Source organism: Aulonocara sp. 'chitande type north' Nkhata Bay, linkage group LG14 (assembly GCF_057382095.1).
Source record: "Aulonocara sp. 'chitande type north' Nkhata Bay isolate Kocher_YH1m ecotype deep benthic linkage group LG14, A_spYH_male_GT1.1, whole genome shotgun sequence".
Lineage (NCBI taxonomy): Eukaryota > Metazoa > Chordata > Actinopteri > Cichliformes > Cichlidae > Aulonocara > Aulonocara sp. 'chitande type north' Nkhata Bay.
In genome coordinates, this window is record NC_141357.1 from 17,470,212 (window position 1) to 17,494,615 (window position 24,404).

Here is a 24,404-nt window from a genome sequence, read left to right on the forward strand (position 1 = left end):
ACCCTTGGCAGGTTACCAGTCTGCCTCAGTACTAACACAGAGAGACAGTCAACCATTCACACTCACATTCACCAAACAGAATCACTAAATAACCAAACCCTACTAACTGCATGTCTTTGGACTGTGAGATGAAGCCAGAGTTCCTGGAGAGAAGTCAAGAAAACATGCAGACAACATCCAAAGTCCACACATCAAGACATCAGCCTGATGGCAGATCCAATCCCAGAGCCTTCTTGCTGTGAGGCAACAGTGCTAACCACTCTGCTGAGAACAGGACAACCACAAGTCTTTTTACAGCTCATGTTACCAGATATTCTGTTCCTCACTTCATTCATATGCAAATAGGCACTTTCTAAACTTTTGCCTACAGTCCATCTCTCTGACCTTCAACTATAGCCGCAGGCAGAGATAAGCATGAATACACACCAGAGAAAGACTCAAGGCCAACAACAGAGTCCAATCGTGCCCCATTACAGAGCTTACCAATATCAAAAGCGGAGACCTGCAAATATCCCTGTGAGTTAAGCAACCACCTCATGGAGCTCCTGTAAAGTCAAGGGCAACATAGAGAGATGGGGAAAAAAAGAAATAATAAATAAATGTTTGACTCCCCTCTCATTTCTTGTGTTGGAAACATAATTTATTAAATTAAACATGTACCAGCTGGCAAATTATGCACCAATTACACTGTAAATCACAGATGACTCTGCAGCATGACAGTGACTGCACACCGCTGTTAAAAACTCTTCCCCGATTGCTGCTCCCCAGGAGTGAGGGAGTACCCTTTCGCACAGCTTCTGACTTGATTTAAACTTGAAACACACACGCCTCCATCTGCAAAGCCCGACTGCATGCAATAGTACCCCAGAGCCCAGGCGTCCCTGTTCCCAAGTCTATGCTTTACACTGCTTGGCTGAGTTTTATTAATGCAACCCTTCCACATTATCCATCATTTCTCTCTGGGAAAGTTGTGACAGTTAATTAGATGCCACATTTGCTAGAACTATATTAAGGATTCAGTGCTAAAGAAATAGCAGCGATGGTGACCTATGAAGGCAGCAAAATATGCACGTGTTTGTAGGGAAAATGAGAGACAACGCGACTAAACGCTTTAAACTCTTAAAGCTAAGGGGGAGGAACATCAGATAGGCACTATATATCACTATGTCTGTCTGTGGCCAGGCTCACTGAGGTCAGACACTGATATATGATTCACTGTTCCAGCTTTAGATCTGTGTATGGCAGCAGAAAACCGTAATCCTGTGCCGTTACATAGCAGTACAGCAGCCCACATTAAAAGGGATATCATAGTTTGTTGCCTGAGGTTCACACAAAGCTTTAGAGGGTAAAATAATTAGCATTGATGTGTGCTTTTATTATTATGCCTTCAGTTTATTGTGATGTTTTTAATATAATGGATGCAACCTTCTTTTGTACTGTTCGTGAAAAAACTCTAAAAGCGGATCCGGTGTTAGAAGAGCCCTGTATGCACTACAGACATGCCGTCTTCAGGGAATGAAGCCCAGGAGGAGACTTGCTTCTCATGTTTGATGGATGAAGTGCTAAATGCGTCATCCATCACAGATCCACTCTGCTTATAAGATCCCTTTTTGATGGGATAATATAAAAATATGGTGCATGTTCAACAAGGAGTACTACTGTTTGGCAATGGAAATATATTACCATGAGACTAAATAGTCATCTTTTTCAAAGCTGTGCTTCTTGCCAAGGTAAGCATAAAAACCCTCCTTATCAGAGATAACTCTTGAGAGCATGATTGATGAATCTAAGTGTAGCCTACATAGGCTGGATTATGATGACAGAATAACAGGTGGTATAGATTCTGAGCAATATTCTCTGATCTAAAAGCCACACCACCAGGATGAACAAGAAATGCCAAAACAAGTTAAATCTAAGCCTTTATTTTGTGCTAATTGAATGAATGGAAACATTTATTGTCTTTGTCAATGGCACAAAAAAGTGAAAAGCTTGCATCGGCCTGAAGGTAATCATGCCACATGTCAAACTGAGACAAACTACAACTCCTTTGTTTAATGATAAATACATATCAAATACTATAAGAAGCAGGAAATGATGTATATAATTACAAAAAAACACGTACTGTCTCAGTGTTTGCAGACTGTAGAGTACAAATACAGCCTTCAACTGTTTGCTACTGAGAAACAGAAGAGATCAATAAAGTTGCTCCACTAAAACCTAATTACAAGTTCATTCCTTAAAGCATGAGTGTAATTTCTATCTCCATTAATGCCTTTGCAAAATCTAAATCCGGCAAGGTTTGTTATTCTTCCCAGAAGACATTAACTCTCACTGGTGTCAGCCAGAATAAAATTTCTTACTGAACAGCGCACCTATTATATTTATTACTTTGATAAAACGTACATGCTCTAATGCACTGTATAATATTTTACATTAAGTATTTTTTGTAAAATACCCCAACTGTGAATGTAAATGCCCTCACAAGGTCTCACACGATCTCAAAAAACCACGTGAAATAGAACAGGATGATTTTCAAGGCTACAATTTCATCAGAATGTACATTTGTTATAAAGGCATGAAGACCGAAGGTCCTTTATGTTCTGTCTTCACAATCCAGAGGTCCCTGAGCCATGTGAAGTAATTATTGGTTGAGAATGACCTCCTTTTAGTTGAGTTTGACACAGGGCATAACAGTGTGCCTCTAAAGAACACTTATTTCAGCAGACTGGGTTTGATTTGCATGCAACTTTAATCAACGCTGCAATTCTAGTGCCTCAAATGAACCCTGATACAGAAAGAAGGCTGCCTCAGAATCCCACTCCTGTCGATTTCTGCAGGGCTCTTGTCAGAATGTGAATTCAGGGGCTCAGTCGCCCCTGTGCTTGTGAGTACAGACATGTATGCAGGCGCGCGCACACACACACACACACACACACACACACACACACACATAAAGTGCTTGAGTCATGGCCTGTGATTTAGCTGCTTCCTATGAAATGCAGTGATGTGAGATGCATCTTTATGAGCAAACATGAATAATTGGGATATAAACAAGCTGTGCCCTGACATTTTAAAACCCAGTTGAACCTCAAATTTCTCTAAAGTTATAAATACTTCATATCGGAATCAGAATCACATTTATTGGCCAAGTATATGCGCAAACACATACGAGGAATTTGGTTGTTGATGGTGTCTCTCAAGCACAACACTGTAAAACACAACAATATGTAAATGACACAGTATACACACACACACATATATATATGTGTGGAGATATGATCTGAATTTCAGGAGCGGGACCACTCCTCCTTCACGCCCCTCTGGCCTCTGCCTATAAAAGCCCCCCTTCTCCAATACCTGCTGTTCTCATTTTCATGCCCCCCCTTTTTTTCTATCTTCTCTTCTCCTGTCCTCTCCTCTCTTCCTTTCCTCCCTTTATTTCTCGTAGTACAGGGGGTTCTGCCTGGCCCGAGAGCCGTCACCAGTCCCCTTCAAGGCCTTCCCCAAACCGCAGCACTAATCACACTTCCTCATCCCTCTTGCTCATCGTTACCAAGGGAGTGGTCTTTCAAGTCCTGGGAGATGGTGGTAATCAGGAACTTGAAGATCTCCACAGTAGACACAGGGCTGTCTGATATGGTGAGGGAGAGCAGTGTTGAGGGATGTTTCCTGAAGTCCACTGTCATCTCTGCAGTCTTAAGCATGTTCAGCTGCAGGTTATGCTGACTGCACCAGAGTACCACCCGCTCAACTTCCTGCCGGTATGCAGACTCATCACCATCCTGAATGAGGCCAATGACGGTGGTGTGATCTACAAACTTCAGGAGTTTAACAGCTGAGTTCTTGGAAGTGCAGTCATTGGTGTAGAGGGAGAGTAATAGTGGTGAGAGGACACATCCTTGAGGGGCACCAAAACTGAGGGACCGTGTTTCAGAGGTGATCTCCCCGAGCCTCACTTGCTGCTTCCTGTCTGTCAGGAAGCTTGTGATCCACTGAGATGTAGCTGGTGACACGCTGAGCTGGGAGAGTTTGGAGGAGAGGAGTTCAGGCACAATGGTATTAAAAGCCGAACTAAAGTCCACAAACAGGACCCTGGCTGGTCGAGATGTTGCAGGATGTATTGCAGTCCCATGTTCACTGCATCATCCACTGACCTGTTTGCCCGGTAGGTAAATTGCAGGGGGTCCAGCTGGTGGCCTGTAATGTCCTTCAGATGGGCTAACAGCAGGCGTTCAAAGGATTTCATGATCACAGACGTCAAGGCGACTGGTCTATAATCATTCAGTCCTATAAAGGTGGGTTTCTTGGGGACCGGGATAATGGTGGAGCATTTGAAGCAGGAAGGAACTTCACACAGATTCAGAGATCTATTGAAGATGCGGGTATAGATAGGAGCCAGCTGTTTAGCACATGTTTTGAGACAGGTGGGTGAAACACTGCCTGGTCCCGGGGCTTCTGTTTCTGAAACAGTCGGCTCTCATCCTGAATGTATATTCTTAGTTCCAGGCGGGAGGATAGGGGGGTGAGAGGGTTGGGTTAGGGGTGTGAGTCTATCCATCTCAAACCTGCAGGCCCTTCCACACTGATGCAGGGTCATTGGCTGAGAGCCGTTCTTTCAGCTTCTCTATAGAGCAGCTTTAGAAATGCACATGCAAACATAGCTGGTTTGAATATTTATACCCATTTGGATTCCCATGTGAGTCATATTGCTCACCAGAGACACCAAAAAACTCCAGTGTCCTAACTTCCTTTCCGCCAAAACTATTACCAAATTCAAATAGTGTGCTAAAGGTGTTGATCTTTTAGATTTCCTTTTTTTTCAAAGCAGCTCTTCTGCTTCCTTCAGAGTGAATTAATATGTGATCAAAAGGGGGAGAACAGAAGGGGGGGAAACACCTTGCTTCATTACTGAAGTCTTCTCAAATATCACAGTGAGGGATTTTTTTCATATATTTAAGCTGAGCAGATGCTCTTCCTAACTCCTGTACTTTCTGTTGTCTGGGTGAGTCTCGTCCTTACTTTCGCAGCAAGAAAAGAAGAACACAAGTTGGTGAAGCATGGGGGAAAAGAAGTTTAAAAAGATACATATATCATCATCTCCTTTCTGCTTTCAGTTTTTATTCATCTGTCCTTATTAAAATCGGTTCAGGTTTATGAGCTACTCAAAGGCACTCTGAAATGCAAATATATAGTGACTCAGCTTTAATGAACATGAATATTATTCACAGGTTGTCAAGATTCATTCAGGTGACCTGATATGCTAATATATTTTGGCTATGAAGTGATTCACACTGGACATGCAGTTCTTTTTTCTACATAGACTGTCAACAGATTTCACAGTGTAAAGAAAAGGTGTATTAATTACTGTATTAGATTATAGCTTAACAGCAACCATCAATTAAAGTTAAGAACTCTTTGAATTTGAGCACTGTTATTTATCTACATTACAACATCTGCTGCATTTGTATTTGACTAATGAATGATGTTAAAACCTGGGTCGAACTGATATTCTTGCACCAGCTGAGCTTTTTTTTTTCGAAAGTACAGGGAGTGCAGAATTATTAGGCAAATGAGTATTTTGTCCACATCATCCTCTTCATGCATGTTGTCTTACTCCAAGCTGTATAGGCTCGAAAGCCTACTACCAATTAAGCATATTAGGTGATGTGCATCTCTGTAATGAGAAGGGGTGTGGTCTAATGACATCAACACCCTATATCAGGTGTGCATAATTATTAGGCAACGTCCTTTCCTTTGGCAAAATGGGTCAAAAGAAGGACTTGACAGGCTCAGAAAAGTCAAAAATAGTGAGATATCTTGCAGAGGGATGCAGCAGTCTCAAAATTGCAAAGCTTCTGAAACGTGACCATCGAACAATCAAGCGTTTCATTCAAAATAGTCAACAGGGTCGCAAGAAGCGTGTGGAAAAACCAAGGTGCAAAATAACTGCCCATGAACTGAGAAAAGTCAAGCGTGCAGCTGCCAAGATGCCACTTGCCACCAGTTTGGCCATATTTCAGAGCTGCAACATCACTGGAGTGCCCAAAAGCACAAGGTGTGCAATACTGGCCAAGGTAAGAAAGGCTGAAAGACGACCACCACTGAACAAGACACACAAGCTGAAACGTCAAGACTGGGCCAAGAAATATCTCAAGACGGATTTTTCTAAGGTTTTATGGACTGATGAAATGAGAGTGAGTCTTGATGGGCCAGATGGATGGGCCCGTGGCTGGATTGGTAAAGGGCAGAGAGCTCCAGTCCGACTCAGACGCCAGCAAGGTGGAGGTGGAGTACTGGTTTGGGCTGGTATCATCAAAGATGAGCTTGTGGAGCCTTTTCGGGTTGAGGATGGAGTCAAGCTCAACTCCCAGTCCTACTGCCAGTTTCTGGAAGACACCTTCTTCAAGCAGTGGTACAGGAAGAAGTCTGCATCCTTCAAGAAAAACATGATTTTCATGCAGGACAATGCTCCATCACACGCGTCCAAGTACTCCACAGCGTGGCTGGCAAGAAAGGGTATAAAAGAAGAAAAACTAATGACATGGCCACCTCGTTCACCTGATCTGAACCGCATTGAGAACCTGTGGTCCATCATCAAATGTGAGATTTACAAGGAGGGAAAACAGTACACCTCTCTGAACAGTGTCTGGGAGGCTGTGGTTGCTGCTGCACACAATGTTGATGGTGAACAGATCAAAACACTGACAGAATCCATAGATGGCAGGCTTTTGAGTGTCCTTGCAAAGAAAGGTGGCTATATTGGTCACTGATTTGTTTTTGTTTTGTTTTTGAATGTCAGAAATGTATATTTGTGAATGTGGAGATGTTATATTGGTGTCACTGGTAAAAAAAAATATATATATAAATGGGTATATATTTGTTTTTTGTTAAGTTGCCTAATAATTATGCACAGTAATAGTCACCTGCACACACAGATATCCCCCTAAAATAGCTAAAACTAAAAACAATTCCAGGATTCCCTGGTTCTCCTGGATCCATCTTTAACTGGCTCTGGCTCCTGGGTTGCGTTATTGCGACTTTCCACCCTCATTTTCAAGTACTTTTTAGGACAAAGACACATATAACTCTTTAACTTCTGTCGGTGCTGTGCTTTTTGGAAATCGAATTTCCCAGAGGAACCCACCCGAGGGATTAATAAAGTTCTATCTTATCTTATCTTATCTTATATACAGAGACACTCTCTCTCTGTCTCACACACACACACACACACACACACACACACACACACACACACACACACACACACACACACACACACACACTGCAGGAAGACTGTTGATTTATGTACCCATGCATTTTCATATTTCTGTGTCCCACGTGCTGTATGTTTGTTTGTTTTTCTTACAGGTGCAGCAGTTGCCGATACATTGTGCATTTCTATTTGTACTCTATCCTTTTATTATATTTCCCTCTATTTCCTTCCTCCTTCCCTTTTTTCACTGCCTGTCCTGACTTAGACATTGTCATACTGTATACGACATACAATGTAATAACTGAAGTAACACAAATAGAAAAGAATAAATAAAACAGATACAAGAAACACCTGAACAAGAGGAGCATATAGAGAGTTTATCTTGGAAAAGCAAAATGTGTTTGACACAACAGCTCATTCAGATCATGATTCTGATTTCAAAATCTACAAGACAGGACAGGATTTAAAAAAATAAAAATTTAAAAAGCAATTTTTTTTTCTCCTGTGTGAAATTTTCAACTTCATTTGAATATATCACAATGCCATATCATATTGTAGTGTCTTAATCCCAATGTGGTCCCAGTGTTTTATGATTTTGATTTCTTGTGTAATATTAGGTGTTCTTAATTTTGTATTATGAGCCTTGTTGTTATATTTTAACTCTAGCTGCTTTTTACACTGTGGAATTTAATAGCCCCCTCTTAGTTTCCTCTTCTGTTAAGTTTTCGGGTCTGTGTTTCATTGGGATTGTTATTTGTTTTCCGTTTTCTTTGGTAGTGCTTTGGCTCTTGTGTTTTGTGTTTAGTTTTCATTCCCTCCTGGCTCATTGCCATTGACAAAGGGTCTATTAACTTACCTTTTTTGTTTATTCCTTTTTGTAGTCTCTTGCCACCTGAGGATCCTGTGATCTGTTTATGGACTGATTATTTTGCTCTTGTTCCTTACAAGAGCTGTAAGTAGTTTGTCCGCCCCTGATGTCTCTATTGAATTTTTTGAATGATTTTCACAAATCACATACAATTACATCACCTTAGTTAACAAACACGCAAATAAAATGAGTAGGAAAATTTTCACTTCTCTTCTGGCTCCTCCAGTATAATCAACCTGCCCAGATCTGCATGAGAGAGTGCTCTGAAGGCCAGTGTTTCTGGTGAGCATAGGTGTGTTTTTACACAGAAGATTTAGTGGTTGTATAATCCATAATTACGTTTCGGAAGTAAAAAGGTACCATTACAGAAGAAAAAAACAGACTTTTAGAGGCATGTGTGTGTGTGTGTGCGTGCGTGCGTGCGTGTGTGTGTGTGTGTGTGTGTGTGCGTGCGTGCGTGCGTGCGTGCGTGCGTGCGTGCGTGTGTGTGTGTGTGTGTGTGTATGTGTGTATATATATATAACAATAGATCAGGCTTGTGTTCTCATGTTTTAGATAAATACTAAAGTGGACTTATCCCCTGCTTACCAAATTTTAAGATAAGGTAATAACCTCTGAGTCAGCTGTGTTTGTTGGCTGTGGACCACAAGCTAATAATTTCTGGATGTGAATTCACATGCTGACTTAAAAGGTCAACGGAAATACAGAAAGAATGCATTATTCACTCACCTTTTCCTTAGCGGGAAATCAGATCTGATCACAGCTGCCAGTGGGATGAAACTTGGATGAGCCACATTGTAAACAAATCATGCAAACAGTTAAAAAAAACAAAAGACTGCATAAGTTAAATGACCTACACCCCTGTCATCTACACAGAACTACAGATGTCTGAATTTGTGGAAAGCCCCAGTCACAACCTCGTGGGGATTTCTCTAGCAAAGAAACAGGGATACGTTATCTTACAAATATGAAATAAACATTAACACGCTGCATTTGACAAAACACACACAGACTAAGAGACAGAAAAACAGAGAGACATCTATTTGCCTCACAATTGGGGCGAAACCTATAAGTGTGTCTCTGCCCTCACAGAAACGTTCAGTCTCTTAACGTGCCTTTCATGCTTGTCATCGAATTGGAGAATGGTGTTACCATGACAACAGTGTCTGAGGCACAGCCTCTGGTGACAGCCTGTAGTGGGTCCTAACACAAATACACACACACACACACACACTCACAGAAAGCCGGAGTATGAGCAGGTGAAATATCTGCACATCAAAGGGAGCACACTGACCTGCCTACTGCTGTTTTTAAGCACCAATAAATTTCCCGCTGATCTCTTTCTACAGGTGGGCGAGAAGGGAGCGACTTCAAATGCCTTCTGAAAGCAACAAGAGGTGAAACCGTGTGAGGCCCAACAATAACGTCATTTTCTTCCAGCAGAAACACACAATAGAGCTTAATAATGGCATTCCTGAATGGGCCTAAAAGGTCCAAAGTGATACTTTTCTTTTCCAATTTAAGCACTTTGAAATGTCCTTTTACATTTTTTTCTATCTAACTGATTAATTTTTTTAAATCCACAGCATTTACACACATGTCAAAACCCAATTCCTCTGATGCCCTGTTTGTTATAAAGTGGCATAGCTCTAAATAGTGTGTGCAATTTAAATGACAAGGACTCCATTTAGTTGTGAAAATGAATAATCAGCTGTGGAATAAAATATACACTCTTAGAGGCTGTTTGTCTCCTGAGCTGCACAGAATTCAAAGCAAGAATTCCACCAGAAATTGTCTCAGACATGGCAATGCTGGGGCGGCTAATGGAGCTCACATACTATACCCTATACTGTGCATGTCCGTGTCAGAACTGCTGTTTGGCAAAGGCGTAGGTGAGGCTCTCGCTGCTTCAGACTTAAATCACACACGGGCAAGAAACACTTTCAGCCCAAGTGAATAACTTAGCCTACCCAAATTAGGAACACACAGTACTCCTTGTATCTGACAATTTATAGAGTAATACTTTTTCTTTTGTTGTCTGTTCAGCCACTTAACACTGACCTATGATCATTCAAACATAAAAAGGTACCTATCTCAAGGCATGAACCAGTGTTGTGTTTACACAGAACAGACAACTTAGTAAAGAGCCAATTTTAAATTGGATCTTTAGGCAATTTGTTGGCAGCCTATCACAAACCACATCATTTGTTTCTGTTTCCCTGTGTGAATATGCAAAATAGGATGTTTAGACAGTTTGACTGACATAAAATAGCATTTTTGTACCAACAAGGTGATTCCCAGAGGAATATTAGCTATGAACTTATCTCAAATAATGTATAATGTAGCAGAGGATAAAAGAAAAGTGATTGATGAGTATCTGAAAGTTGTGTCCTTAAGAAAGAGGAAAAAAATCAGCAAAGACCAAACACAGGACCTACAAGGTGGATCTGACATTTCAGTTAACCCAACTACTGTTCACTGAAAGCCTCGTCAGAAATGGTTTTAGTTGCTGTCAAGAAGGCATTCTTTATGGCAGTCCAAACAATTCAAAACACCAGCCATCCTGGCAATCTGTGATAACCAGACAACATTGCACGCTGTTCAGGGGCTGCTGCACATAGGAGTGGGTCACGCTCACTATCCAGTCCAGTAGCACGTGCTGTGTCACTTGGTTGCCTATGAAGCATAAACATAAAGATAGTGAAGGATTTAATTGTGTCACTACATCTCTGTTTAATTTCATGATTCATTTAACTCGTAGCCTTAAATTTTAATCAATGGTCACAAGTGAGTGAGATTTGTTTTCATCATGAAAACATTTGGATATATGTTGGATATATGTGTCAAATAATATTACCAAAGTAATACATTTGTATGGAAATAGGGGGATCTCTGCCAATCAGTACCTTTAAAAAAAGCTGTCTCAAAAAGCTTTTCCTTGGAGCCAATTTTCTTTTTCAAGATTGTGTACTGCCAGAACATCATGTTTTTACATTTAGTAGCTTTCACGTTGTCAGTACCACCAATGTTCATCATTTCAGCCATTTTGTGCAAAAATGAATTAAATTTTTACCTCAAGCTAAGTTAATCATATCAAGTATTATGGCATTGGGCAATGGCAGGGTTATAAGGGCAAAAACTAAGATTTTGGTGCTTTCAATCCAAAGTCTTTGGACAGCACATGCAACGTTCTTTAAAAACACATTAAAGACATTAATCTAATTCGACTAATTTTGACAACAAATTAGTGGAAACCTGAGATAGATTTCTTTTACAGAGGTGGATGGTAGTTGCACTTTAATTGCTGCATGAGATGCTTTTATTACAAAGATGAGAAATTATAATTAAAGAGTTGTTATATTTAAATATAACAACTCTTTAATTATAATTTCTGATTTGGGCAACTGACAAATGTTGGCAGAATTCAAAATCTGTGAACGCAGCCTATAAGCAATTTTATAATTATAAGCAAGGGAAACAAAGAGAAATTGCACTGACTATCTGTGGCAAAGGCACATAACCAATGCATTTGGGAAAAAACAAAAACAAAAAAAACAATAAAACATTATCAGTCATGGACAGTAATGCCTTTTTCAGTAACGAGTAATCTAACTAATTACATTTCAATCGTTACAACGCCGTTACCGTGCATAGCGGTGCATATCGCAAATTAGCTCGCATAGTTGTGCCGCATCTTAATGACAGTATCTTAGCTAACAATCCCAACTACCAGATTCAACTTGTAATTGGCTAAAAATAACTTAACCTACTGGTGAGAGGGACGTTGCTAGCTGGCAGTTTTTTCAAGTGATGTTGAAATTTCCACATTCCAACACTTCAAATGCTTCAGGAGCTGTCCGCTCAGCGCAGCACCAGCATCCGAAGACTCGAGACAGAATGTGTTTTTGGGACTTTGGACCAATGTTTATTTTTTCTAATCAAATCAAAAAGCTTTAATGAGCAGCTGGGTTTGTCTCGCATTAACTGATTGGACACAGAGGACATCGACATGCAGCTGATTGAACTGAAAAGCTCGACTCTGTGGGGGTCAAAGTTTGCAGAACTACGAACGCAGCTAGAATCCACAGCTGTGCGTGTTCATGGAGCTTGAATTTTCACCAGCTGGCCATCACTACCTGACAAGTTTAACTGTCTTCAGAACATTGTAGAGGCCTTATTGACAGTATTTGGCTCCACATATCTGTGTGAGCAGATTTTCTCTCACACGAAGAGTGTCCTCGGGTAGCCGTCTGAATGCTGGACACTCAGAGACATGTGTGTCTGAGTGGGAGACCAGAGATCACATTAACATGTGTATCCCTGTATTAACAAACATGCCATACTGACCCAGTTTATTTTTCTTATCATTGTTGTGAGGAGACCATAAATAGCATTTGCATTTTCTGTTGTTCATTTGCTGTTATAGAGTTCTTGTTATGGATAGAAAGTGTCTTTTTGTTTCAAAATAGCTGATAACTATTCGCTGATAGCTGCCAACATCTGCAAACAAATATAATTCTATGAAGTTGTTCTATATAGTGTGTAACTGTTAATATAGAGCGTTATTAAATTTATTGCTAATGCAATCATATGGCACACTGACGTCTGAGGAAATTTTAAATGGCACTCATCATCAGAAAGGTTGTCGACCCCTGGTCTAAGGCCAGCGCTAGCAAGCACTCTCTGCTTATGACCAAAAAAACAAAAAACAAAAAATCAGCCTTTTCGTGTTGGTGGAAAAATGTACCATGTTGACCAATCAAAAGTGATATGGCAACATGACATTTGGTTGTTTAGGAAGAGGGGGAAGTTTAGGAGTGACAGCGAGAGAGAGAAAGAGAGAGAGAAAGACAGCAGAAAAAGAGAGAGAGCGAGTTTTGAGATGTGAGAGATTTGTGACGTTTATCGTGTTTGGAGTGTGTAGTTAATGTGCTGTCTTGTGTAGTTAATGTGTAGTGTTGTGGATAGTTTTGTGTTGTGTTTCAGAACAATGAGGCGACTGCTGTCTCCAGGTAGAAAACAGGAGTAATACACCTGCTGCTGTCAGACCTGCAGGTATCAGGCTGTGATGTTTTCCTTTATAGTGGACAGAAATTTTTGAAGTGGCACAAATAATTTGTGTGGCATCTTATTGAATGCAGAACAGCTGATTGTTCTGTAAATAGTTTGAAATGGTTATTTTAAAAAGGGTAAAAGGTAAATGGCTGCAAATAACTTTGTTGTTTGCAAAACTTGTGCATATGATTTTAAAATTGACAATTTATATTTGCATTTAAAGTTATGAAATAGGATTCATTAAACATGTTTGTGGTTGTTACAGTAAAAAATATAACTTTTTTTACTTGAATTTTTTTTTTTGCCTGATTTTAGATCAATTGTGTTAATACAGTACGTCAAAATGAAAATATAACTGTAAATTCAGACACGTGAGGTTGTGCTGAAAACAATGATGCCAAAAAAGGCAAAGTAAATAGTTTTTAAAGGTGAAATGCAGAGGAAACATCAAAAGTAGTTAAAAATGGCCAATTATACCCTGGACCCCAGAGGGTAAAAATTTTTTTTTTTAAGTAACGCAATAGTTACTTTTCAAGTAATTAATTACTTTTAGACTCTGTATTCTGCCCCTCGGTTGTTACTTTGTTGGGTTTCTTTGGCTGGCGCATTTCTCAGGTTTCCCAATAGTGGGCAGTATTACCCCTTCAGTTTGTGGCTTCTTCTTTGGTTGTTTGGTGTGCGCTACACTGCCCCCTTTGGTGATGTGTTGTAAGCAGCAGGCAAAGTTCACGCGGGCAGTGTGAGAAAATGCATGGAGCAGAAAACAAGCTGCACAACTTTAAGCCCAGTTTACATCGTTGGGGAGTTTGTTGAGCCATAATCTGTAAGTAAGCAATGTCTAACTTCATTTTCTGTAAGATTGTTACTTTCATGTTACTTAAAAGGTTATTTGAACGTATAAGGAAAGATGTTAATGGTGAATGTAAAGCATAAGGAAAGCTATGTTGCTAACTTCTGTTTTGTTTACAAAATATGTTGATACTGATGCTACGTATTATTTTACTGTATGTTCACAGTCTTACAAATTAAAAGAGGAAAAAACGGTCTTCAGTTAAAGACACAAAGACAAAGCGATGTGTCCTGTCGTTCCTGGAACCATCTCCTCTTATGTTAAGCTCGCTGCATAGGGTGAATAGCCATACATTCACCTGAGGGCAGCAGAGTAAGAAGATTATCTACCTATCAAGCACCCAAGATGTCTCAGCCTGAGGCGTCACCGCCTCTCTCCCAGATGGTGGTCCGGTCAGAGTGCCACTCACGCTCTTCACGCTCTTCACGTCGTTCATCGGCCAGTCAAGCTGCAGCCCGAGCCAGAGCAGAAGCAGAAGCCGCCCGCACTAGAGCACAGTACGCCAAACGCCAGATCGACATGGAGGTTGAGAAGGCACGCATCGAGGCAACACTAAACGCTCTAAAGAAGGAGGGTGAGGCTGAAGCAGCGCTCGCCGCAGCTCATGTCCTGGAAGCGGCAGCCGATGAGGAGCATGACGCCGTTGACCTCACAGAACAAGGAGTCTCCTCTAAAACACCTCCTTCCATCAGACGCGCTCAAGATTATGTGAACGCTCACTTCGCTAACCGCAGCTTGGTAGTTAATGAAGACGGAAAGCCTGATACAGGACAACTGGTTGGTAATAACGACGCTCAGCATCTACGACAGAGTCAACCACCAGTTGCCTCCTCTCCAGGTGAACATCTCACTGACTTTGTAAATCAGAAGCAACCAAAGTCCCCTCCTATAAACAGAAAAACTGACATTTCAACCGAGCCTAAATCTTCATTGCCTCCAAAGACTGAACTCTCAGATTTCACAGCCTATCTAGCACGCCGTGATCTGCTGACAGCGGGATTCAAGGTTTTTGACAACCGTCCTGAGTCTTACTTGTCCTGGAAGTCCATTTTCCGCAACGCCATAGAAGGCCTCAACCTCAAGTTCAGCGAAGAGCTTGACCTTCTCACGAAGTGGCTCAGCGGGGAGTCACTACAACATGCGCTGAGGATCAGGGCGGTCCATGTGAACAACCCACACGCAGGTCTTCAACGTTTGTGGCAACGCCTGGACAAAAGTTTTGGTTCTCCAGAGGTAGTCGAAGCGTCACTTTTCCAACGCTTACAGTCTTTTCCAAAAATATCTAATAAGGACACTCACTTATTGCAGGAGCTTGCAGATCTCCTGTTGGAGTTAGAGTATGCACAAAGTGAAAATTATCTACCCGGCCTTAGCTTTCTGGACACCCCAAGGGGGATAAACCCGATAGTGGAAAAGCTCCCCTACGGACTCCAGGAGTCCTGGGTGAAACAGGGGACAAAATACAAAAGGGACAACGGTGCAGTTTACCCACCTTTCTCATATTTTGTTCAGTTTATAAATGATTATGCAGAAATGAAAACAGATCCTAGCTTTATGTTACAAAGTCCAAACATAGTAGCTCCAAAACCTGATAAGCCATTGTTGAAACCAACTAAATACAGAGGTGCGGTTGCAGTGAACAGAACAGATATTAGTCAAACAAATGTCACAGCTCGAACGTCAGTTCTCAACCCAGACAGACAATGTCCTATTCACCACAAGCCCCATTCACTTGCCAAATGCAGGGGTTTTAGGTCAAAAACACTAGATGAAAGGAAAAGCATCCTCAAAGAACATGCTATTTGTTATAAGTGTTGTTCTTCCACAGGTCACCGAGCTAACGATTGCAAAGCCATTATCCAATGCTCGGAATGTAATAGTGACGCTCATGTGTCTGCTATGCATGCTGGTCCACCTCTGTGGACAACCAAGGACTCTAACCTCCTGCCTCAAAGCCACGGCGGGGAGTCTGATCCTTCAAGCCCTGTAACCACAACTGCTTGCACAGAGGTGTGTGGCCCAGCTCTGAAAGGCAAATCGTGCTCTAAGATTTGTTTAGTCGACGTGTATCCCCGCACAAATCCTGAAGAGAAAAGGAGGATGTACGCCATGTTGGATGATCAAAGCAACTCATCCTTAGCCAGGTCTGCTTTCTTCGACATGTTTAATGTAAAAAGCGCTATGCTCCCATACACCATGAAAACATGTGCAGGTTTGTCAGAGGCTGGAGGACGCAGAGCAACTAATTTCGTTATTCAGGATGTAAATGGGGAAGTGTCCATGGTGCTGCCCACACTAACAGAATGTGATCACATTCCAGATAATAGAGATGAGATACCCACCAAGGAGGCTGTGTCAGCTCACCCTCATCTACACGCACTCGTTTCACAGATCCCTCCTCTGGACCCAGCCGCGGAGATTCTCCTCCTCTTGGGCCGGGACATCATCCAAGCTCACAAGGTTCGCAGTCAGGTAAATGGTCCAAACAGTGCACCTTATGCCCAACGCCTCGATCTGGGATGGGTGGTTGTAGGCGATGTCTGCCTCTCAGGTGCCCACAAACCCACAGTAAACTCTTTCAAGACAGACATTCTGAATAACGGGCGCCCTACCTTCCTTAGCCCCTGTGCAAGCAAAATCTATATAAAAGACAAATACACAGAAAGCTGTCCTAAATTCGAGAAGACACAAGCAGAAGTAGGCAGACACATTTTCCAGCAAACAGCAGATGATGACAAAACGGCTCTTTCAGTAGAAGATGCATTATTCCTGGAAATTATGCACAGAGACTTTACTAAAGATGAGGCGAACAATTGGGTAGCTCCACTCCCATTCCGCTCCCCCAGACAGCGTTTACCCAACAATAGGGACCAAGCCCTCAGTCGCTTAATGACGCTCCGCAAAACACTGAAAAAGAAACCTGAAATGAAAGAACATTACGTTGAGTTTTTAGACAAAACTTTCAGTAAGGGCCACGCTGAACCAGCTCCAGCTTTAGCTCCAGAACAAGAATGCTGGTATCTCCCTAGTTTTGGCATTTATCACCCTCAGAAGCCAGGAAAAATTAGGGTGGTTTTTGATTCAAGTGCGCAATACAACAATGTTTCTCTCAATGATGTGCTACTAAAAGGGCCAGATCTCAATAATACTCTTGTGGGAGTTCTGATGCGTTTCAGGTCCGACCCATATGCAGTCATGGCCGACGTGGAGCAAATGTTTTACAATTTTGTTGTCAGAGAAGACCACCGCAACTACCTTCGCTTCTTGTGGTTCAAAAACCATGATCTGGATGGAGAAGTACAGGAATTCAGGATGAGAGTCCACGTGTTTGGGAACTGCCCCTCCCCATCAGTGGCCATTTACGGACTGAAACGAACAGCGATGGAGGGAGAAAAAGAACACGGCAATGATGTAAGAGAGTTCATTGAACGCCACTTTTATGTGGATGATGGACTACAATCATTTCCTTCCACTGATGAGGCCATCAACATTCTCTGTGGGGCTCAGAAGATGCTGGCTCAGTGTAACATACGCCTGCATAAAATCTCATCCAACTGTCCTACCATCACAAACGCTTTTCCAAGTGAGGACCTTGCAGCTGACATGCAGGGCCTTGACCTTGGGCAGACACCCATGCAGCGAAGCTTGGGCTTGGGCTGGGACCTGTCTACAGACTTGTTCAGGTTCCAGATAACCGTCAATGAGAAGCCCTTTACCAAGCGTGGAGTATTGTCAGTCGTTAATAGTGTGTACGACCCACTCGGCTTTGCTGTCCCTGTCATTGTAGAGGGCAGGGTCATACTCAGAGACATTTCCACTGACATTCGTGAATGGGACACTGAACTCCCTAAAGACAAATTACAACAGTGGCAACAGTGGAAACACTCTCTCAAACATCTACAACAACTTGAGATTCCCAGAATGTTCACCTCAATACCACTCTCTGCAGCAGTAACTAAGGAAATCCATGTTTTCTGCGATGCCTCTACCAAGGCAGTGGCCGCTGTTGCCTACCTTAAACTCACAGACAGAGATGGTCATAATGAAGTGGGCTTCCTTCTCGGCAAGGCACGGCTTGCCCCAAGACCAGACATCACCATACCCAGACTTGAGCTCTGTGCAGCGGTCCTGGCTGTCGAGGTGGCAGAGTTGGTCGTGGATGAGCTGGACATCGCAGTTGATCAGGTGAGCTTCTATTCAGACTCCAAAGTAGTCCTTGGTTACATCTTCAACACAAAGAGGCGTTTTTACATCTATGTGCACAACAGAGTGGAACGCATCAGGCGATCCACACAAGCTCACCAGTGGCATTATGTGCCCACTCACTTAAATCCTGCTGATCATGCCACGCGCGCATTACCTGCTGAGCACCTTTCTACCTCCACATGGCTCAGTGGACCCGCTTTTCTTACCAAGTCAGAAACAGGTCAGTCTCAGGCAGAGTCATTTGATCTTGTAGACCCAGAGACTGACCACGAACTGCGTCATGAGGTAACTACTTGTGTTACCACTCTTGCAAAGAATGTTCTCAGTAGTGCCAGATTCGAAAGGTTTTCTAGTTGGAATGTACTACTGAAGGCTATATCTAGACTCCGACACATTGTTCAGTCCTTTAAGCAGAACATAGAAGGCACCTGTCAGGGCTGGCACAGCTGTAGTGAGCATTCAACTGAAAAGCAGCTCGATCAAGCTAAGATCATTATCATTCGCACTGTCCAAAGAGAAGTCTATGCAGAAGACATAAGACAGCTTGAAAAGAGTATGCCCCTCAAAAGTTCAAGCCCACTTAGCAAACTGAACCCATTTCTTGACACAAATGGAATCCTCAGAGTGGGTGGGAGACTAAGACGAGCACAGTTGACTTCAGATGAAACAAATCCGATCCTCATCCCTGCCAAACACCACCTTGCCCAGCTCATTATAAGACACTTCCATGTGAAAGTATGCCATCAGGGCAGACATTTTACTGAAGGAGCAGTCAGAGCTGCAGGCTTTTGGATTGTGGGAGGAAAAAGAGCAATAAGCAAAATGATATTCAGCTGCGTGACATGTCGAAAACTAAGAGGCAGACAGCAGGAACAGATTATGGCTGAGCTACCAGAGGATAGGCTGTCCACTGACCCTCCGTTCACACATGTAGGGCTTGATGTATTCGGTCCCTGGTCTGTCACTGTCAGAAAAACGCGTGGTGGGCAAGCGGATGCAAAGCGATGGGCAGTCATATTTACGTGCATGAGTACACGGGCCATTCACATTGAAGTTATAGAATCAATGGACACGTCATCATTCATCAATGCCCTGCGTCGTTTTTTTGCCATCAGAGGTGCAGTCAAACTTCTTAGGTCCGATTGTGGGACAAATTTTGTGGGTGCCTGCAAAGAGCTGCAAATAGACAAACAGGGCTGCTACAACAGCAAACTAAACAGCTTTCTTGAAGACTCTGGCTGCAAATGGCTATTCAACCCCCCACATGCGTCGCATATGGCTGGCTCCTGGGAGCGAATGATTGGGGTCACACGCAAAATCCTTGATGCAATGCTCCTAGAACTCAGGAATGCAAAGCTTACCCATGAAATACTAGTGACCTTAATGGCTGAAGTCACTGCAATAGTGAATGCTCGTCCGTTAACAGCAGTTTCTGCAGATCCAGATAACCCAGTCATCCTTACCCCAGCCATGCTGCTCACGCAAAAGGTTACGACCCCACCAATCCCACCAGGTCAGTTTGGAAACAGTGATCTGTTCAAAGCTCAATGGAGGCGCGTACAATATCTCGCTGATGTCTTCTGGAGACGATGGAAAAAAGAATACATCTCAGGACTTCAGGACCGCCGCAAATGGAAAACAGTAAAGCCTAACCTACAAACAGGAGATGTTGTTCTTTTAAGAGAGACACTCGAACATAGGAACAACTGGCCACTTGGACTTATCACCAAAACCTTTCCCAGTGAGGATGGGCTTGTAAGGAAGATAGAGGTGAGGATTTTCCGCAAGGGTGAAAACAAGTGCTACATAAGGCCTATAAGTGAGGTTGTGCTATTGGTGTCTAAGGATTGTACTTAGAAGCAGAAACTTTGTTTCATTGTATGTCACTTGCCTTTTACATGTTAGTTGAGGGTGACATTCCATGGATGTCAGGCGGGGAGTATTCTGCCCCTCGGTTGTTACTTTGTTGGGTTTCTTTGGCTGGCGCATTTCTCAGGTTTCCCAATAGTGGGCAGTATTACCCCTTCAGTTTGTGGCTTCTTCTTTGGTTGTTTGGTGTGCGCTACACTGCCCCCTTTGGTGATGTGTTGTAAGCAGCAGGCAAAGTTCACGCGGGCAGTGTGAGAAAATGCATGGAGCAGAAAACAAGCTGCACAACTTTAAGCCCAGTTTACATCGTTGGGGAGTTTGTTGAGCCATAATCTGTAAGTAAGCAATGTCTAACTTCATTTTCTGTAAGATTGTTACTTTCATGTTACTTAAAAGGTTATTTGAACGTATAAGGAAAGATGTTAATGGTGAATGTAAAGCATAAGGAAAGCTATGTTGCTAACTTCTGTTTTGTTTACAAAATATGTTGATACTGATGCTACGTATTATTTTACTGTATGTTCACAGTCTTACAAATTAAAAGAGGAAAAAACGGTCTTCAGTTAAAGACACAAAGACAAAGCGATGTGTCCTGTCGTTCCTGGAACCATCTCCTCTTATGTTAAGCTCGCTGCATAGGGTGAATAGCCATACATTCACCTGAGGGCAGCAGACTCTGTAACTCAGTTACTAACTCAGTTACTTTTTTAAAAGAATTAACTAGTAACTATAATTAATTACTTTTTCAAAGTAACTTGCCCAACACTGGTCATGGATTGGTCTCCCCAGAACCCAGACCTCAACATTTTTGGAGCAGTATGGGATCATCCCGAGAGAGAAGAGAACAAAAGGCACCAAACAACCAAAACAGAGCTTTGACTGTCCTTAGAGAAGCACGGAGAACTATTCCTAAAGAATAGTTCATAACTTAATGACATTATAAGAAAGCTTGTCTAAAACAGTTCACAATGTGTTGAGGAGCAAAGGTGGTCATATCAGATACCGACTTTCAAGATTCGTAAAACTGTACTAACTGTGTTCTTTATTTCCACATGTGATTGCCGATTTGGATAAATTGCTGAACTATTTTTCCCATTTTCCTCGCAAAGGATGAAGATATGAAGGGTGGCTCAAGATTTTTACACAGTAGTCTAAGAGGATAGATATTAACTGTTTATCTCGTCCATTTTTTCTCCATGTTTTTAATTCTTTTGTGCAAGCAACGTTTTCAGATTGTTTTTATGTTTAAATAGCAACTAAAGGTGATATTAGACTTATCACATATAAAAATGTCTAAAATACCAAACGGTCCAAATGATTAATTGTCATTGGCAGCACAACAGCAAGCTATGATGCAACTCAAATATTTATTTAAGCTCTTTTCTAAGATGTAAAAATAACCGTGATGATCTTTTGCTGAGCATATTTTGAAAGCCTTATTTTGAAGAGGATAGAATTTTTTTTTTTTTTCAATAAATTTATTTAAAAAATATTAAATATCTTACTTTTGAAATATATTTCTAGGATTAGGCAATCTCGCTGAGGTTTGCACTCTCTAAGCCCTTTTTTGACTTATAATCTTCTTAGATATCACTCTTGACTCAAAAACACTCTATTTCCCCAGAGCAACTTTGCTTTTGAAGAATGCAAATTAGTTACTTGTAAACAGAGCGACCAAGAGAGGAAATATGAGCTACAGTCAGAGCTGTGTGGTGCAGAAAACTGAGAAATTCACCACCACCAGACTTCGGAAGCTTTTATTTTAATTGCCCAACAGCATAATATCTTGACTTTTACTAACAAAAGCCATTTTCCCTCTTGTGCATGCTGTAGCATAGCCTATCAGGAGGTGACAATGAACTCTTTAGTTGTTGGTGATTTAATCTTTTTTCCATTTATATGCTAAGTCTGGCGCAAAATGGTTTTGTGCCACCATCATCTTCTATGATCTTAATCTTTCTGACACTAAATGGAAATTCACTGTGCATGTCCCTGAACTGTCTGCACTGCTCACATCCCAACCACAGTAAGTAGGCAAGTGGTCAGGACCTGTGTGGCATGAGGCTTCTTCTCATAGGAGTCCCAGAGAAAGTGTTTAAGTCACTCTGGAGTCTTAGTAGTAAGACTTCAGAGTGTGGTATGAAAGAGGATTGTTTCTGACAAGGACCATGAGGGTCTGAATATTATTACAGTCCTGAGGGATGCAGAGAAAATAGAACAGAAGGACAAATGAGGCTGTAGTAACTCACCACCAAGAGGATACGAATGCTTGGGCTTCGGGACAAAACAGTAATACAAGACAAGACAACTGTCTAAGGACAAACTATGGTACCTAGAAAAAAACACCCAAGGCTGCAAAACTTGACATAAAATTGCTGCTTGTTTTGGACCATAACCTTTTATTTCTTTTTGTACTTTCAAGTTTGTTGTAGTATAGAGGAAATACGTAGAATATAAAAGGTAAATATTAATTTAATATAATAATATAATCATATACAATTGTGTCAGCCACACATTACACAGGTCACACAGGTGCCATGTGAGGTGAATAGCCTTGGCTATCTCATTCCAAAGCAAGACTTTTCTGGGAATCCTTGGGGCTCGGCATTGAAGCAGATGCTATTTTAATACATACCACCCAGTTTAGGGTAGGCCAACATCATAGTCCTTCAAGTTCATATGCGTGTGAAGACAGACAAGAAAATACTTCAAGCATGCATAGTGGATAGTGCAAGTCAGGGTGCTAACTAAAATTAAGCTCTCGGGTGCTGTGGCTTATTGGGTCATAATGATATTCTCCTATTATTCTCAGGGCACCCAGAAAAACTACACTGAAAGTATTTTTGGAGGATGGAAGTGGCTTAGAGGAGGCTTGGTCCATCATTAGCTGCTGCACGCTAACTCTTCAAACCTTAATGAAATATTCAGTGTTGTGCTGGAATGTCTGCAGCTGTACCCGGCTTCAACAAGATTACCATCATTTATTAAGACACAACAATGGGCGAGGCAGAGGAAGTAAAAGCCCATACAACCCCCTTAGGTATTTATGAGAACTTTAATCTATCAAAGAAGACATTTTTGTTAAGACAAGACTCATGTAGATGTGCCCTTTCTTGATTCATCCGTCATTTGCCGTGCTTGTGCTTTGGCTTTACAAGCTGTAGATTCAGTCCACTGAACTTTTGTTCCATGTGGAGAAGATGCTTTTCATTATGCACCGGTGAACAACACTAAAAGGAAAGTTTTCATTTCATTTGAAAGATGAAAGTGTGCTCTATGTCCCTCAAGGTTGCTCTGGCTCTTTAAATGTCAAATGATTACTGCAGTTCTTAACAATTCATTTTTTCTGTTCTTAAATTTTAAAAGTTCACTGTCCTTTGATTCAGCATCCCAGAACATTCACACCTCATTGACTCGATGGGTTGCTGATTGAAAATCTTGCAGTGACATAGGTTATCAGCAGATTTCTATGTTGGCAGATCATCAATACACACTTCACTGCCTTTTTTCCCTTCTAATAAAACAATCAATTTGCTTTTGTTTGAAGGGGCATGCATGGTTGAGGATTATCATGCTTGATTTCTTCTCTTGGTAGGCAGAGTGCAAATAATGAATAACAGTGATAATAATACATTTTAGATCGCTTAAGGCATCAATATACTCTCCATCTTTAATGTGAGGAAATTTAATCTAAACACTTGCTGGCTGGAATAGGAGCATGAATATATTTATGATGATCTTGTCAATTACGTAAATGAAGGCACAATGCTGATATTGACCTCTTGGCATTGTCTTACAACAATGACTGCACTGTTATTATACTCATATATATATATATATATATATATATATATATATATATATATATATATATATATATATATATATATATATATATATATATATATATATATATATGCAGAACAGAGTGATAACAGAAGCAGACTCGCAAGGACACAAAGTCATGAGGTTTAGGGTGTTTGTAAAGCCGGCATGTGTATGCAGACTTGAAGAGGATATTGGACTACAGCTCCTCAGCGTGTATGGCCTTGATTGAGTGGCTATTACTTTGACAGCAGAAAGCAATATCAAGATAAAAAAAAAACATTGATTAAGAGAAAAAAAACATGTTTCCTTTAGCTCATCTATATGATGAGCCGTGGGATCATTCTGATTTCACCTGCCATAACCTTGACTGTGGAAACTGCTTTTACAGCAGATGTGTAGGTGGATGGATTCTGTGGACCCGGTATGAGCTTTGGATGATGGAAATTTATACTTATGTTCTAAAAAATGAATACATATATAAATAAATATCAGTTTCGTCATTTCACAGTGCCTGT

The 24,404-nt window shown here is 41.4% G+C and overlaps 1 protein-coding gene across 1 annotated transcript; it reads left to right on the forward strand.

Moving 5' to 3' along the window:
- The first annotated feature begins 17,274 nt into the window (after positions 1-17,274).
- Positions 17,275-20,715, forward strand: LOC147314375 (uncharacterized). Its single transcript, XM_086262800.1, has 2 exons — positions 17,275-20,396; positions 20,590-20,715. The coding sequence occupies exon 1, from the start codon at positions 17,299-17,301 to the stop codon at positions 20,047-20,049; it is 2,751 nt and encodes a 916-aa protein (XP_086118926.1). The 5' UTR covers positions 17,275-17,298; the 3' UTR covers positions 20,050-20,396; positions 20,590-20,715.
- The last annotated feature ends 3,689 nt before the right edge of the window (positions 20,716-24,404 follow it).

Coding starts and splice junctions, on each gene's coding strand:
- LOC147314375 (XM_086262800.1), top strand. CDS start 17,299: ATGAGAGTCCACGTGTTTGGGAACTGCCCCTCCCCATCAGTGGCCATT.